The 18049-nt window shown below is 54.3% G+C and overlaps 1 protein-coding gene across 1 annotated transcript; it reads left to right on the plus strand.

Annotated features, from left to right (window-relative positions):
• Positions 1-96: 96 nt before the first annotated feature.
• Positions 97-10865, plus strand: TXN2 (thioredoxin 2). The gene is made up of 4 exons (XM_007165676.2): positions 97-228; positions 724-986; positions 2830-2953; positions 9965-10865. Exons 2-4 carry the CDS (start codon positions 724-726, stop codon positions 10076-10078), a joined length of 501 nt encoding a protein of 166 aa, XP_007165738.1. The 5' UTR covers positions 97-228; the 3' UTR covers positions 10079-10865.
• Positions 10866-18049: the final 7184 nt, after the last annotated feature.

Raw genomic sequence — 18049 nt, forward strand, 5'->3', positions numbered from 1 at the left:
CCCTAAGGGCCCGCCCCTCTTCCGGTCTCTCCCTCCAACAGCCCTTCTCTTCCGATTGCTAACTGAAGCTTTGCCCCCGCCTCCCGTCACGTTGCAGACAGGCTTGCTCCAGGTAGCCTGTCCCCGGAAGTGACGTTAAAGGCCCGCCCCTCAGGAAGTGACAACAGAAGTGCCCTTGACCGGTGGGGTGGGCTGAGCTGTGTATCGCTCCGCTCTCGCTGCAGGGAGGTTAGGAGGCCCGTGGGGGTGGCTCGAGGTGGTGTGGAGGCGGCTGAGGCACTCTGCCGGCGCGCTCCTGGGCGGGCCGGCGGCCGAGCGGGCAGAGACCCTGGGCTGGGGGAACCTGTTATCGGGGGAGCCGGGGTCCCTGGTCCCTGGTGGCGTCCACTTCCCCAGCTCCTTCCACACACACGTTCCTCCTGTTTTAGTTCCCCCCTCCTACCCCGTGCCTCTTCGTTCTTCCTTGAATTGTTGCGGTACCTCTTTCCTGATCCTTTGACAGCCACCCCCTTTGTCCTAAATTTCCCATTAAAACACTTTGAAAAAGAGTAATAGATAGAGTAAGGACTTCTCAGACCGCCGTGGGTTCCAACGTTGATTCTCATTTAATAATTGGGTTATTTTGGACATGTCATGATTTATCTGAGCGTCGGAGTTTCCCATATACATCTCTTTTAATGGTGTATTGACTGCGCCTACTCTTCCTGCCTCTTCCCCTCACAGATGGCGCAGCGGCTTCTCCTGAGGAGGTTCCTGGCCTCCGTAATCTGCAGGAAGCCCTCTCAGAGTCAGTGGGCGGCCCTTGCCTCCAGGGCCCTGCAGACCCCACAGCGCAGTCCTAATAACCTGACAGTAACACGCAGCCAAGCCCGGTCAATATACACCACCAGAGTCTGTACAACGACCTTTAACATCCAGGATGGACCAGACTTTCAAGACCGAGTTGTCAACAGTGAGACACCAGTGGTTGTGGATTTCCATGCACAGTGAGTCCCGGGAGTTGGCAGAAGACTGGGGTATCACTTGTTCAGGTATTTGTTTATTGAGAGCCTGCTATGTCTCAGTACTACATTTGATTTTTCTCATATGTAGACTGATTCCAAAGATTGATGAGACCCAATCCCTTCTCTCAAAGATTAAGTATAGTTTGGCAGGAGACAAACTAGTAAATAGTCTTCAAAACTCACTGTGATTGGTGCTGCGAAACACTTATGTTCTGTATCTCACTGCCCGAATGGCCCCGGTCATCTTCAACTTGGACCAAAGCAGGAAAAATATGACTCCAGCATCATCTGACTTTTGGTGTATACTAGTTCTTGGCCCGTTAGAGAGTTGATTTTATTTTAACATCTTGCCACCTAACCTGGGAAGGGCTGGCAAAAAGTTATCAGTGCCACCGTAGTGGTGCCCAGGCATGCAGGGGATGGGCAGGAGTTTCTTTCCAGTGCTCTGTGAGTTTGTTTTAGGGATATTGAAATGTCTATGGCCTTCTGATTGTTGGCCTGGCCTTCTTCATTTCCGGACCTTTGAGGCCTGGCTAGACGCCTGACTCCAAAACTACTGGAAAAACCCCTCAGAATGGGGCATCCTGAAAGAAGCCAGTGTAGCCTGAGTTAGAAGTTGGAAGGCCTTTTGCACAAACCACTGACAGATTCTTTTGCTTTCTTTCCCACTCTTTCTCTGACTCACCATGTTGCCTTGGGCAGGCCATGTGGTGTCCTTCTGCCTCCCTCTCTTCACTTTGATAGGAGATAAGGTCTTGCAGACTGGGTTTTTAGGTGTTGTGAGTTCATTGAAATCTCTGAATGCAAAGGGTTTAAAGGCTGAGAATAAAATAGGAGTCACCAGTCGGGGGTTCGTGGAAGGCAGAGCTGTCCTGCCCTGCTGGTCTGATGAGCATACGAGAGAAGGCTTCTAAAATAGATGAAAAGTGGGGTGATGCCTTGTTTTCTTCCCCAGAAAGGAAGCAGGGGGTGAGTTTGTTCATTCAGTGCCAGGCACTGTCCTTAGTGCCACATTCTTAGAGATGACAGCCTAGGCTTACCACCTAGAGGGGAACACCTGTGTTAGTGCAGTGATGGCAGTTGACACAGGGCCTGGGGGATCACAGAGTAACCTGGGGCTAAAAGAAGACACTTGGCACACAACCTTGGGTGCAGTCCCAAACCTTGCACAAGTCTCGTAACTTGTGTGGGCCTCACTTTCTTAGGAAGACGTTTTCTTTTCCTTTGCAGGGTTGAGGGTTCTGTGTAGTAAAAACTGAGAAGGTCCTGGCACAGTGGCTGGCAGTCGTAGATACTCCCTAGCTACTGGTTTCCGTTCCCTTAGTTCTGAGTCCGTGAGGTGTCTGAAGTAACTCTGCAGCTTACAAAGCATATTTATCCACATTGCCTTAGTTGATTTCTCATCATAGCTTCGAGATCCAGAGTCTCGCTTTCAAATGAGGAAACTGAGGCTTCAGAACAATGAGCTGGTTGGCAGGAGCCTGTCTTTGAACCTAAACCTTTTAACTTCAAATCCCATGTTCATCTGTATGACAGTATATTTCTTTTAGATATAGTGAAATATATAAGTGAAATAACCTTTCTAAGAGTCTTAGGCTGAGGCCTGTGTTTTAGAAATCCAGGACCTGTAAAAATTCCCCAGTTGCAGAGTCTCCTGGAGTTACCTGGCATGTCAGCATTACAGGTTAACATCCACGCACTGTGAGCAGAAGTGATGAGGCCAGACAGTCCCTCGGAAAGACGTGGGTCAAGGGAAGGTCCTGGGAAACCGTAGATTGATTGGCGAGCACTTTTGTGACAGGATTTTTCTCCTTCCCCTTCCGAGGTGGTGTGGTCCCTGCAAGATCCTGGGGCCGAGGTTAGAGAAGGTGGTGGCCGAGCAGCACGGAAAGGTGGTGATGGCCAAGGTGGATATTGACGACCACACAGACCTCGCCATAGAGTATGAGGTATGTTTCGGCAGGGGATGGCCGCAGGGCAACTGGTGTGGGGATGCTTGGGGCCACAGGATAGCTGGAGACGTCTTGGGGGCCACCAGGGAGTCAGTAAGGGGGTGTCTTGATTCTTTCTAGAGACCTCAGGGGTTCAGAGCACTTCAGATGTGACTCCCTTGGTCCTCTGAGCCTCCTGTCTCTTTTCACCACCTTTAGGCAGTGGGATGTGTGACCCCAAACACCAGGTTTTTCTCGGAATCTTGGGAAATTGATGCCCTCCCTCATTCATGGATTCATCCATCCATCTGTGAGCCCTACGGCGTGCCAGGCGTACATGATTCTGGCGCAACTAAGCTGAGCTCCTCGTCCCCGGCGTTGGGGTGGGGGAGTAAAGGGGGTAGGGAATGCGTCACGTTAGAGGGACCCTCTGAGCAGAGCCGTGAAGGGTGCACAGAGAAGAAGGCAGGGCCGAGAGCACAGCAAACACAAAGACCTGAGCTGACATATACTGCAACAGGTAGTTCACCCAGACAAGTTCTGTGTCTGACTGGCTTGTGCATTCCTTCAGCAGACATGTGTTCAGAGTCCCTTCAAGGCCAGGGCTGTTACTTGGTGGTGAGGATGTGGCAGTGAACAGAGCTGACAGAATCCCTGCCTTTGTGGCGCCTACGTGCTAGTATTTCAGATTGGGCATCCACGAACTTGTTCTCTAAAGGACGAGGTGGTACGTGTTAGAGGCTTTGCAGGGCATTGGTCTCTGTTGCGATACTCACCTGTCTTGTAGCACGAGAGCAGCCATAGAAAGTATCTAAACAAATGGGTGTGGCCGCGTGCTGGTAAAACTTCACTTACGAAAACAGGCAGCGGGCAGCAGGTTTGGCTTGTGGGCCACAGTTCGCTGATCCCTGTTTTAGATAATAAGTGCCGTGGAGAAAAAGAAATCAGGAAGAGGGGGGTGGGAGTGCTGGGCACAGGGCTGGGGAGGGTTTCCTTTTTTAAAGGGTGGGCTAGGGAAGGCCTCGCTGAGAAGCTGACAGCTGAGCAAAGACCTGGAGGGAGTAAGGACCGAGCCATGCCGCTCTTTGGAAGAGCGATCCAGTGGAGCAGACATCCTTTGCAAAGGCCCTGAAGTCAGGGTCTCACACGTTTGCTCACAGAACATCAGGGCCTGTGTGCCTGGAGCAGAGCTTGCCAGAGGAAGAGGAGCAGGAGACGCGTGGGGTGTGGAGCATCCTCTGGGCCTTGGAGACCACGTTGTAGCTGGAGAAAGGGGAGCGGTCCATTGTGGCTGGATGGCCACGGGGAAGGGCCGAGCAAGCAGTGAGAGGACAGGCAGCTGGGAAAGCCGACTGCCGCCAAATTGGAAGGGGCCTGGATAGCATTATTCCAGAGCCAAGGTCGCCCCTGGTGGCCTGTGGGCCACATCTGGCTCACTAGCTTGATTGGTCTGGCCCTCGAAGTGTTTTTGTTTTTGTTTTTAAATGCTGAATCAGATGCTGTTATTTAAAACTCAGAAGATTTCACGGGAACATCCAGATTTCTGGTTCTCTTGAAGTATCTAGACCTGGCCAGAGTGAACCTTCATCCCTCCCTGGTAATAAGTGACTGAAAGAGGTGGCATCTCTCTTTCTCAGAGTTTGGAAGTCCAGGCTCGACTCTCTCTAGATCAGGCGAAGTAGAGATGCCCATCCTCCAGCCGGTCCCTGTGGCAGGAAAGGGATGGGGGCAGGGGTGAGAGTAGGCTGGCTGCCCTCAGAGCTGGGGCTGGGGGTGGTCACTCAAAGGAAAAGCCGGCTGCCCTGACCAGAGGCAGAGGAAAAAGATGCTGGGCAGGCAGAGCCACGGATGACGACTTCAGGTGGTTGGGGGGATATTACCAAAGTAAGGCTCTCCATGGCACTGGGTGACGGGGGGCCGCTTACGAGGGCTCGAGGGAAGGAATGAATTGTAGTTTGATTTTGTTTTCAAAAGCTCTCCCACTGATTGCCCAGTCAAGGGGGTACTTGTCTGACCACTTAGGGGCCCCTAGCTTTCACTGCTTGCCTCTCCCTCCCCCAGAGACCCACGGCAGCTGTGGGAGTGAGGGTGTGGCCCTCTGGTGTGAGCTTAGGGCCGGAGCTTCTGGGCACCCCAGGGTGATGGGCAGGCTCCAGGTGTCTTAGGCTCCCTCCCTCCTGAGCTTCAGCTTCGGCCTCAGGCAGTGGAACTTAGGCCAACACATCCTGAGCACTGACCGTGTCCCAGCAACTGTAGTAGCTGTAAGGATACAAAAAAGAATAACCCAGTTCCTGCAGCTGTGGTCACACGGGTGGTGAGAATCCCCAAGGCCACCCCACCTGTGTTCCAGGGAGCCTGCACTCCAGGTGATGTACGGCCGGGCCCTGAAGCCCTGCGGTTAAGCCTGGGAAGTGTGTGGTGTGGGAGAGGTCCTCTTGTAGGGTCTTCTCCCTCTGTCCACTGTCCACATAGTACGGCGTCACATAGAAATTCCTCAAGGCTGCTGGGCCCACGTCCCCTGGACCCGGCCTCCTGGTTTTGCCAGGTCCTGGGCTGACATCATTGCAGGGTTTAGGAAGCTCCAGTGGGGATTCTTCCTGACCCCTCCCCGACCCTGTTCCTTCCTTCCTTCCTTTCTTCACACCTGTTGTTTTGAAGAGAGTCTGAGGAAGAAGTTTCAGCTGAGATCCATAGTACCTCCTGGGACAGCTTCCTCCAAAGCCTGAAGGCCTTTTCCGAATGGTGGATGGACTTGGAGAAACTGCTTTAAGTTATATTCAGGGAATATAATTCTTCCCAAGCTCTCCTGCCACCCCCCAAGCCCAGCACACACCCTCAGGGTGAGTCTCCCTCCTCACACAAGTTCCTCTTCCCCTCCCTCCACACTCTATGCTTCAGTCAACTGTCCACCCTAGAATTTCACCATCTCCCAAAGGAGAGGGAAGGGAAAGTGGCCTGGGGCCTTGGGGTGCCCCGCCCCCCGCCACTCTGCACCGCCTGGCTTGGCGGAGTGAAGAGCTCTCTGCTGCCCCGTCTCCTCAGGTCCTCTGGCTGGGTGTTCCCCAGTCGTTCAGACCCTGGGGAGAGCGTGGATCGGGGTGTGGACCTTCATGCTTTCTTCTGGGGCCTCTGCTCACCTCACACTTGGAGTTTTATCCTTTTATTTCTCATCTTACAGAGAATGCTCTTTAAACAACATTGTAAAAACAACCAAATAGCAATAATCTTAGCATGGAAACAAACCACTGTCAATATTTGGGGTACCTTATTTGAATTTTTTATTTCAATTTTTAATGGTCCATATAACCTCATAGACAGTTCATTGAATAGTATTTCAGTATTATTGAAATAATGCATAGCTGGAGTACACAGTACTTCAGTCATTACCATATTCCCTTATTTTGAAAGTTTTCTACATCACTTTCAAACATGAGTATGACCTGGGATATTGTTAAAAAGCAGATTATGATACAGTGGGTCCGAGAAGGGTCCAAGATTCTGCATTTCTAACAGGCGTCCAGGTGATACCACTGCTGGGAGTCCAGGACCAAACATCAGGGAGCAAAAGCCCTGAAGCTGTGGGCCGGCCTTCTAGGGGAGGTGCCGTCAGCGAGTGGGTTCACGCTGGTGGTGTACATTTCGTGGGTTTGGACAAATGTATAATGACACGTATCCACCGTTACAGTCTCATACAGAAGAGTTTCACCATCCTAAAAATCCTCTCTGATTGACCTTTTCCTCCCTTCTCCGCCTGAACTCCTGGCAACCACTGATCTTTTTACTATCTCCGTAGTTTTGCCTTCTCCAGGATGTCATATAGTTGGATTCGATTCTTTCAGTAATAGTTTTTCCAAGAACCCTCCTGTATCCAAAAGCTTCTACAAAGCATTTGGCCTTTCTCATTTGAAGCATGAGATCCTTTTAATGCTTCCCCACACATCCTTCCCTGCCCTGCTGGGACTCACTGTTTATCTCCAATCCCTTGCTCTTGGGCCGAGGTACAGTGTAGTTTGATGTCATGACAGCAAAGTCACAGATCTTGTTTCCGATTCCAGCCCTGTCGCTTAGTCACTCAGCCTTTGAGCCTCAGTCTTCTCATCTGTAAAATGAGCCTGCCTTGAGGCAGGAGTTGATGAGCCAGCACACACAGATGGTCCGGGTCGTCCCTGACACCTAAAAAGCACCAGTATGTGGCTGCCGGGCTGACAGTGACCTTTTCCTTTGTGTTAGTTCTGCAATTGGCTGAGGAGGAGGTCACCAGTCTCCTGTGACAACTAGCATTGTGCCTGTCCCTCGGGAGGTCCTTCGCATTTCACAAATGGAGGAAATTGGGGTGAGACGGGAGAAGACCAGGCAGGGATACCAAGCTCAGTGGCAGTGTGGGCTGGGGGGCTGCAGGTGGGTGGGAAGACACACACGCACACACGCACACCCCAACCCCTCCTGAGTTCCCGGGGCCTTCAGCCAAGCATGGGAGCCTCCGGGTGGCTTCACGAGCAGGAGCTCAGCGCATCTTAGCGCATCTTTTCATCTCTTCTCCAGCCTCTTGGTTCCCTCAGTGGCACCAGAATTGAGAGGGGAGCTGAATTTTCGCTCCACCGCGATCCCCTTACACTTGGCATCGCCTTTCCAGAAGAATGTGCCAGGGACCTATGCACTTCCATTTAAGGCAGTCTTTACGAGTACCAGCCCTTCCAGATTTGTGAGCCGAACTCAGGGTCAGCAAAGCCACATCCTCCTCCTTGCGGGTAAGGGAAGTCCAGTCACAGCCCAGGTATCCCTGCAGTGTCCTAGAAGATCCAGCTTCTGGCAAGCCCATGACTGTGTGTGTGTGTGTGTGTGTGTGTGTGTGTGTGTGTGTGTGTGTGTGCGCGCGTGTGCGCGCGCAGCGCGCACGCACACGTGCGCGTGTCTGTCTTTTTGTCTGTGTCTGTGTGTCTAGGCTCAAACCTCAAAGAACTCCCTTGGGGAAAAAAAAAAAAAAAAAGAACTCCCTTGATCAGTAATGACTAGATTTTGGTTGTCATGAAAATACAGTTGCAGCGTGTCTGCTGTACACCCAACTACAGCATGGTCTGTGTGTGTGTAAGCACACGTGTGAGTTTACACAAATGCGATTGTAAAGGGAATCATCTAGAATTCTGGAGAAAAATTGAGTCTAGTCCAAGCCACCTCAGTGAGCATAGGATCCTGCTTAGAGGGAGGACGGTAAAAACAATTAGACCACTGCTCAGACATTGAGATCCAGTTTTATCTCAGTTAAAGAAGCACAGGACAGCATGGGATCCAGCATGGGCGAAGTGGAGCGGGTAGTGCCTGAGCCTTGGGCCTCAGTTCAGAGCTGCCGGATGTGAGGCCACTGCCTCCACAGACCAGTAGAGGGCGCAGGAGACGGCATGTGCGGGCCCTGGGGCGCCTCCAGGGACTGCGTCCTGGAAGGAACCTTTCAGGGCCTGCAGACGGGGCAGCCATGTGCTCAGCCTTGCGCTTCATGCTGTCACACGTGCCAGGGCGAGAAGGACGGAGCCAGTGGTGGCGCCATGAGCAGGGGCACACGTGGTGGTCAGCCCGCCACCAGATGGGTCTGCCTGCACATTGCCTCTGGGAAGTATGTCAGCTGCCACCAGCAGCAGCCCCAGGACAGCCCTTGAGGGGACCTGAAGGCACTAACAGGGACAGGGACTCTTGTCATCTTACCTGCTCCGTTTGTCCCCAAAGCCCATTCGAAGAGGGGTGCACAGCCTGCCACGTACTGAGATTGGGCCGGTCAGGCCTGCGCTTCTGTTTTGTAACTGACACATGCACAGTCAGAACGTTCCAAATCTTAGGTCTGGCTTCCCAGGGTGACTCATGGGCAGGACAGCACTCAGGACATGTGAAGAACTGGTAGGTTTGTAGAAATCGCTGTTGTTACCTTGTATGTAAGAAAAGTCTCTGTTTATTTTGTTCTGTTTATACGGTTTTTTCAAATGCCCACGATGCCAGGTGGGGAGCCCAGGCAGCAGAATGCGCGATGCCAGAGCAGGTCTTGGGCCTCATTTACGTACCGTGTGATCTGTACAGGTCCCCTGGGGGAGCTTGAGAAAACGCTTCACAGGCCAAGAATGTCCAACCCCCCCTAATAAATAAATATAGGCTCACAAGGCTGAGCCCCTCCTCCCACACTGCCCAGTGTGAGTCAGTGAATTTCTGGACCCTGTTAACCATCGTGGCGTGGAGCTGAAAGAGGTTGCGTGGAGCCCTGGGTTTTCCTTTTGTGACGTGCCCTCTGTGGCCTTCATTTGTTGAGTGCCCACTGTGTGCCGGGCACCGTGCCAAGTGCAGGGCGCTGTCCTGAAACTTTGCAGAGATTATCCCGTTCAGCCCCCATGCCCGCTAGTATAAGCCCCCGTAGTATCTCCATTTGCTGATGAGAACACTGACACTTAGAGTGATGAAGTGGCTCGCCCAGAATGGCCTGAGATTGGCTCAGCCGGCCCCAGAGCCTAAGCTCCTGACCGCTCAGCTTTAATCCAAATCTTTAATCCCTGTCCTAGACCTGCACCATAGAAACTCATCCCCATTTCACAGAAGAGGGCCCCAAGGCTCTGAAGGTGGCGTGACCCGGCCAAGGCGCCCAGCTAATGAGCGGCAAGGGCAGGATTCAGATTCTCCTGGTGCCCCCTGTGCCAGGCCGCCCCTCGGGGCTGTTCTCTCAGCCCCTCAGCTCCTCCCTGCCCCCAGCCCTGGCCTGCAGCTGCACGGGTTATTTTAATCTCTCCTGTCATTCCAGCCAAACCACTGGGGCAGTGAGTCAGTCACACAGTTGGGGGAGGAAGGGTACTGCTGGGAGCCCACAGTGGAGAAGTTTCTCCAGGGCTGGACCTGCAGGCCCTGCCGTACCCCTGCGCGAAGGGAAGGGGGCCCACCCGTGGCTTTGGGCAGTCACCGCCCTGCATAAGCCAGCAGCCCTCTCCCCAAAGCTTGGGAGTAACGGTCAAGAAGAGCTCACCTCTGAGTGACTTGGCCTCCTTTGTCCCCTCCACCTAGGTGTCAGCTGTGCCCACCGTGCTGGCCATCAAGAATGGGGACGTGGTGGACAAGTTTGTGGGCATCAAGGATGAGGACCAGCTGGAGGCCTTCCTGAGGAAGCTGATTGGCTGACAAGCAGGGAAGCGTCCTGGCTGCCGCTGCCCTCCTGGGCCCCGTGTTCCCGGGGGACCCCGACAGAACTCGCTGCCCTCTGTGCCAGCCCTTCACGCCGCCTCCCTCTGCCTGGCCCCTGTGGGCCCGTGCTTTGGAGACCAGGCCTCCAAACACAGGAGCCTCAAGTGCTCCCAACCCGGCTGACCGCCAGGGTGGCCGCCCAAGGAGCAGCGCCGCCGCCGAGCTGGGGCGGCCGTCTCCCCACCCACTCTCTGTCTGCTCCCTCTAGGCTGGTCGCCATGCTTCCAGGATGCCGGGACGGAGTCCCGGGGCCAGCCTGCAGTAACAGCTTGGTCTCCCTGCTCCCTTCTGATCTGAACCCCGGTGCCTGGCTCATCTGCCTCCTGCATTTTTCTTTCCTGCTGCTGTTTTGTAAAAAGAAGAAGAAGGAAAAAAGAAACCCAAACAAGTGAGAGTAATATACATAATTCCCTCATTTTTTGTAGGCCTGTAATAAAGAACTTTATGTGATCCCCACTCCCTCCCACTGTGAAGAACAGACCCTGGGCCCTGCACTAGCTTACCGTGTCCACATCCCGCCCCCCACCCCCCCAAAGAGCCACCTCCCTCTTTCCTCCCAGGCGCCGGGGCAGCGGGCGTGTGTTGGGCTGGGGGCATGCTGCAAACCCTTGCCTCTGAAAGGCTCGAGACACTGCCCTCCTTTACCGTTAGCGGGCCCTGCGGTTCCCCGAGCAGGGGGCTTCACTGAAGGAACTGGACCAATAAAACTAGGGCTCGCACTGTCGACAGCTTCCATTCTGTCTGGGCCCTGGGAGCACCGTGGCCCCTTCCCAGGCTCTGCCCCTGTTTTCTGCTCTGACTCCCACCACCCTCTTGCCCTTGACCAGCCCCTCCTGTGACTAATACCGTGTTCAGTGGTGGCCGCTGTTCTGAGGACGCCTTTACGTACAAGTAAGGCAGAGGGGCGCTTGTTGTCCCCATTATGCAGATGAGGACACGGGCCGTCAGGGTGCAGAGCCCAGGTTGCCACCCAGAGCTGGTTGCCTGTGCGGCCTGAGCTCTTATAACTGATCCTCGGGGGGCCTCTTCTGCTGACGGGCCCACACTCCTGCAGAAGCCTGGCCTGCCCCTCTCCCCACCCCAGCCCACTGGGAGGTGGGCTGTCCTTCCCGTGTGTGTGCGCACAGGAACTCCGAGGCCTCAGGGCCAGGCTCTCTGCCCCTTCTTGTTCCCAGCCCCCGCCTTGGCCCGTGGAGGAGGGTGCCAGGCACACCAGGCTTGCTAGCTGGGGAAGCCCACCCCTCTTCTTCCTCATGTGGCCCAGCTGCCCTTTGGCTCACTTGCCCAGCTGAGATGCCCGCTCGCTGGGTGCCAGGCGGCAGGGGTATCCCGGCACCCTTCCCTTTGGCCCTGGGGTGCTGTGTGCACTCTTCTCAGTGTTCTCGGTGTTCTTATTGGAACTGCCTGTGTTACTGCAGGGTCTTTGAGGGGTCGGCCCCAGGACTGTCTTGGGAAGGCTGCTGTGACTGGCGCCAGAGGGCGGAGTTGGCTCAGAATCGGGGCCTGTGGCCTCTGGAAGGCCGCCGGCCTGGGATCTGTCACAGGCATGTGGAAGGGAAGTGAACCAGCAACTGGCATTCGTGGAGAAAGGCCAAGAGCTATGTGTAAGATGAACAAGGACAGCCAGTGCTCAGAGGGCACTTCCGGGGTGCCAGGCCCTGTTCTAAGCACCGCCCCTCCCAGCAGCCCCACAAGGCAAGCACTGATCGTCGTTCCCGTTCACGCACGAGACCCACTCAGGGAGGGTGGGGACGTTGTCCAAGACACGAAGTCCACAGGCACTGGGCTGGCCCTGCTCCTGCACCTCCCCCATCACCTTACAGAAGGTAGTGTGTGATCCTAATCTCGCCACTGGCTGACAAGGCAGGCAGCGTCAGCTCACGTTATAGAAGAGGCACTGATGCAGAGCTGAGTAACTCAAAAGACGCCCAGCGAGTAAGGGTTGGGGCGAGAATTCAGAGCTGGGCAGCCTGACTCCCGAGCCCGGGCCTTTTCCGCTGTCCTCCTCTGCCACTCCTTAAAAGGTGCCCACTGCCAAGCACTTTGCATATGCGCTGCCTCATTTAGTTCCTCTCTTGCGCGGCAAGAATTATTTCCATGTTACAAGTGAAGGCACCGGTTCCAGGAAATTGACTTGCCCAAGGTTACGTCTGAAAAGTGCAATGCCAGATTTGAACCCAGGTGGGGGTCTGGCCCCTGCACCCGCCCCGGGCAGGTGTGGAGAAGGGCTGGCAAAGGCCTCTGAGCTGCCTGGAGCGCCCTCTCCTTAAAAGGTGTGCTGCGGGGCGAGGTGAGCTGGTGGTGCCGCCCCGGCTGGCTTCTCCGCCTGTGAGGCTGGACGCGGCATGAGTCACTGGCTGTGAGCGCAGGATCCTCAGGGTGATCCCGTCTGACTAATTCCACGGCGCTGATCTCACCAGGACGCCGCTGGCTCTGCATCGTCGGCCCCACCGTTGCCCTCTGGGTGCCTCGGGCTCCTGGGCCTGTGGAAGAGGGGTTGGCAGTGCAGCTGCGGGGCCTGGCAGCCCTGCTGGGGTCAAGGGGACACCCCCCGCCCCTCTGAAGCACAGATACGTGCAAAGCCCAGGAAAGGGGGCACAGTCACGGGCTCCCCCTCAGCCCCGAGACGTCCTGGGGTGTGGCTTCTGTACACTTATTCTCGTAATACCAAGTTTATCCAGTTGATCTGGAGGTGGGGGACAGAGGTGGAAGCTTCAGTTTGTAGAGTTTATGTTCTCTCCTGTGACCCCTACAACTCCCCTGCCAGGCAGTTCTCCCCATTACGCAGATGAGGAAACAGCACTGAGTGACATCAGCGGAATGGCCGAGACCCTGTTCTAGATGGGAATGCTCACTACCAAAGAGCCTTAGCAGGTCTTAGAAACATTTGGATGGAAGAATGGTGGTCACTACTGTGGGTTCCTTCTACACCGATGAACATGGGAGGGAAACTGACCACAGCCCCAAGAAGCTCGTGCTCTAAGACAACAGAGCAAAGGGCAGCGGGTCACCCTAAATGAATGTCAGAGCGCGAGGGGGTCTGGGGTATCCGCTAGGCTCGCAGAAGGGCACGGGGAGGGGGAGGTTTGCCCAGGTCACAGCATGTTTGTGATGGGGACCTGAAGCTGAGTGCCTTGACTTCAGCCAACCCTAAAATGAAAATGAGTCACGGCCTTTTTGTCCCTGGGCTCCAGGAGCAGGAGCGAGGAGGGCAGCCGTGTCTCTGAGAGGGGCAGTCTCCGGGGTCAGGACCTGAGGTCAAGGGGATGTTACTGGGGCTGCGCCAGTGCCCTTCCCAGCACGCCCTGCCCGGGGCTCGGGGCTCGGGGCCAGCTCAGCCCCTACCCCAGCTGTCTGGCGAAGGCTTCTCCGGAAAGTGAAGGTAGTTTGGCCAGGCTGCCGGAAACCCCTAATGTTCAGCCCCTGGGCTGAGAGGGTCCAGAGAACAATGTCGACGGAGGGCAGGATGCTGCGGACAAGCCAGGCTTCCAGGCATGCTGCCGCAGTTCCTCTCCGCTGCCTGGAACACCGGCTGCAGGCGTGACCCTGAACCCCGGTCCCCAGGCTGGCTTCCATGTCTCTGCCGGAAATCTGGGAGCCTCCCCTCTTCAGCCACCTCCTGACAGCCTTTTGGAAGCTGGGGGCCACCATCAGCCAGTCCACAGTGGTGTAAGTAGGGCCAGAAGAATCATATCTGGGTTCAGACCCTGAACTTGCCACCCACCAGTGGTGGGCGTCACCATCCTGAGGCTCAGTTGTCACATCAGCAAAATGGGGATGATGGTGGCTAGCGCTCGCTGAGTGTGTGTCACCTGTGCCATCTCACCGAGCCCTCACAACCACCCAAGGAGGTAGGGACTATCATCACCATTTTACAGATGAGGAAACTGAGGCCCAGAGAGCTTAAGTAACTTGGCATGAACAGGTGTCGGAGCTCAGATCTGAACTCAGATGTGTTAGATTCTGAAGTCTCTGTGTTCTTACCCATTAGCTATACCGTTTTGTGTTTGGGGCAAAGTTTTCCACCATTTTGAGCCTCGATTGCACCATCTGCAAAGTGGGGCTAATAACAATCACCACGGAATGAGGTCATCATGAGGATTAAACATGCTGGTATACCCAGCAGGCTCTTGAGAAATGTCCTTTGCTTTGCTTTTCCCCTCCCCCCAGCTTCCCCCAACTCTAAGCTACATCTTAAACAGGAAACACCAGATTTCCCGAGATAAGGACCCCAGCACCTCACCATGGGAGGGGCCAGTCGTGGTGCCAGGCCTTGGGTCTTGTATTTATTTGGCTCTGTGTCCTGGCTCTGACCCCCACCTCCACCCCCTCCTGCTCTAGAGCTCGTTCAGTGGTGCCTGTGGCTCTGGCAGGCTGGGGAGCTAGGTGGTGACCTCACCCTTGGAGAATGCCCACTGGAATTCACCCTGAGTCTGGTCCCCCGTTCTCCATGCCTCCCGGCCACGTCTGACTGGCCTCTCGCTCAGCCTCTGAGCCAGCTGTCCACGCACAGCCACGGATGGGAGCACCTTTTGTGAGCAAGGGCGCCACAGTTACACAGCTGCTGGTTACTGACTGAGCTGGTTTCCCCACCTTGAGCTGGCATCCTGCGTGACCACAGGCAAGTAGCTGTCCGTCTGTGGTCCGCTGCCTGCCTCAGCGTCCGGCAAGCAGGCAATCTGGCACCGGTTCCTACTGCCAGGTGTGCCACCCACATCTAAGCCCCCCAGCACCCACCTGAGGTAGCAACTCTTGTTTCCATTTCACATATGAGGAAACTGAGGCCCAGAGAGGCGGTGTGATGTGCCCAGGACACACCCTGGGGAAGGAGGGTGGGGCGGCCCGACCCAACCCCTCTGCTTCTCCCTTTGCCACTGTGCTGCCCCCAGGGGGGTCATAGGACCCCTGTTCTCATGCCAAGAGTGGGGACTTGGGGCCTCTCTTTCATCTGCCTCCCCCACCCAGTCCCCGGGCAGGAGGCGGAATATTCCTTCGCTTAGGATCTACTGCTAAGGCTGGACTATTCTCTCCAGTCCCGGCATGGCAGCCCCACCCCTTAGCCTCGGCCGGCCGGTGTGTGCGGATGCCTCTCTGGGCTGCTTGGTGCCAGGAGTTAGAAGTCAAAGCAGAGGAGGACACAGCCCCCGCCCTCAAGGAGCTTACAGCAAGCACATGGATACAATGTAAAGTATAAAAGCCACAGTAGAAACAAGTAACATTTACCTTCATGAAGATAAAGCACAGAATGATTGGAAGCCCTGAAAAGGAGCAAATCTGCAGGGCTGTCAGGTAAAGCACAGAGAGGAGATGAGGTTCAAGAAGGGTTTTGTTGGGACTTCCCTGGTGGTCCAGTGGGTAAGACTCCACGTTCCCAAATGCAGGGGGCCTGGGTTCGATACCTGGTCAGGGGACTAGATCCCGCATGCATGCCACAACTAAGAGTCCATGTGCCGCAACTAAGAGTCTGCATGCCACAACTAAAGGTCCCACATGCCACAACTAAAAATCCCGCATGCCGCAACGAAGATCCCACGTGCGGCAACTAAGACCCAGAGCAGCCTAAATAAATGAATAAATAAATAAATGGTTTTGTTTAGGAGAATTGAATAGGAGTTAGCCCGAGAGGCAAGCAGTAGGAAGAGCATTCCAGGCAGAGGGAACAGCATGTGCAAAGCCACAGAGGTGGGAAAGTACATGGTCTATCTGTCCAAGGAGGAAAGCTGGGGGTGCAAGGGGCTGAGTGGGGCCCCACCAAGGGGGATGGAGCCAGGCTTTGAATGGGGTCTTGGAGTCACATAGACCTGGTTCCAGTCCTAGCCCTCCCCCTCACAAGCCAAGCCTCAGTTTTCTTCATCTCTGAAATGGGAGGATAGTACATAACCTCCTCATGGTTGAGAGATTGACATGAGATAATAAATGTAATGTTAGAACATAGTGCTGTTACGTGGTAAGCATCATGTTAAAATTTTCTAGGCGTGTGCCTTAGTGTGCTAGGGCTGCCTAACAAAGTACCACAGACTGGGTAGATTAAACAACATAAACTTATTTCTCACAGTTCTGGAGGCGAGAAGTCCAAGATCACGGTGTCAGCAGGGTGGTTTGGTTTCTCCTGGGGCCTCTCTCCTTGGCTTGCAGACGGCTGCCTTCTCACTGTGTCCTCACAAGGTCTTTCTTCTGTGTGTGCATCCCTCATGTCTGTTTGTGTATCCCAATTTTCTTTTCTTATAAGGCTACCAGTCATATTGGATCAGGTCATTTTAACTTAATTACCTCTGTAAAGGCTGCATCTCCAACTACAGTCACATTCTTTTTTTTTTTTTTCTGTGCTAGAGAAAGTCATATCCTAAGGTCCTGGGGGTTAGGGCCTCAACAGATGAATCTGGGGAGACACAACTCAGCCCATAACAGCCTGTTTTACATAGTTCAACAGTAGTGACTAACACACAGGGGTTCTAGACACTGTTGTAAACACTCCGTGTATTAACTCCTTCAGTGCTCATATAATCCTAGGAGGTAGGTCTTATTATGAGCTCTAGTTTATGGATGAGGAAACTGAAGCACAGAGGGCTTTAGTTACAGCCTCAGGTCACACAGCTGGGAAGGGGCAGACCAGGATGTATACCAAACAATCTGACTCCGGTGTCCCCGCTCTCCTCCCGTACAGCCTTCCCACCACCCCACAGCTGCGGCTCTCTGCATTCCCATGACCACCCTTTAGTGTATCCCCAACGAGGGGACGTCACTCAACTAGGGTCACACCCTTAACCTTTCCCCCATGGTCCAATATTTAGGTAGTTTTCAGTTAATTTTTTTATCCATTATAAATGAGGCCAGAATGAACATGTCTGGACACAGAGCTTATTTCTTCCTTTAAATTTTATAGATGTGGGACTCCCAGGTCAAAGGGAGCATTTTATGGTGGCTGAGAGCTCAGAAGGAGTGTCCCCAGGCCTGAAACCTGAGCTGGAGCCCTCCACCTGCACCTCTCACCTGCTGGTTTACTTTGGGGGAGGGGAGGCCGAGCAGCAAGAATGTCATCAGACCCGACCCACCTCCAGCCACCTTTTAGTCCCTGCCGCCTTTGCCTTAGAAAGTTCCCAGCCCTGGAACTTCCCTGGTGGCGCATTGGTTAGGAATCCGCCTGCCATTGCAGGGGACACAGGTTCAATCCCTGGTTTGGGAAGATCCCACGTGCCGTGGAGCAACAAAGCCCATGCCCACAACTACTGAGCCTGCGCTCTAGAGCCCGCGAGCCACAACTACTGAGTCCGCGAGCCACAACTGCTGAAGCCCGTGCGCCTAAAGCCTGTGCTCCACAACAAGAGAAGCCACCGCAGTGAGAAGCCCGCGAACCGCAACAGAGTAGCCCCTGCTTGCCACAACTAGAGAAAGCCCGCGTGCAGCAATGAAGACCCAGCACAACCAAAAATAATAAATAAATACATTTATTAAAAAGAAAAAGTTCCATGCCCCAAATTCTGACATTTGTGAGATGCCCCAAGTCCAAAGCAACCTCTTTCTTTTTTTTCCTTTTTTTTTTGGTCACGCTGTGCAGCATGCGGGATCTTAGGTCGCTGGCCAGGGATCGAACCCGTGCCCCCTGCAATGGGAATGTGGAGTCTTAACCATTGGACTGCCAGGGAAGTCCCCAAAGCAACCATTTCTATAAGGATCTGGTGATGGTCATGGGTCTGGGGTAGGACCTAGGAATGTGCATTTTTAAAGCCCTAGTGATTTAGATGCAGAGGATTGTGGACTAGACTTTGAGAAAACGCAGCTGCAAAGATCACAGCCCTCTCTAAGCCCCTCCTAGTTCACCTCTTTGAGCTGCCTTCCATGCCCACACACTTCCCATGGGCCCAGGCACAAAAGAGGACTTGCCCAAGATGAATGAGTGAAGCAACGGAT

Source organism: Balaenoptera acutorostrata, chromosome 11 (assembly GCF_949987535.1).
Source record: "Balaenoptera acutorostrata chromosome 11, mBalAcu1.1, whole genome shotgun sequence".
Lineage (NCBI taxonomy): Eukaryota > Metazoa > Chordata > Mammalia > Artiodactyla > Balaenopteridae > Balaenoptera > Balaenoptera acutorostrata.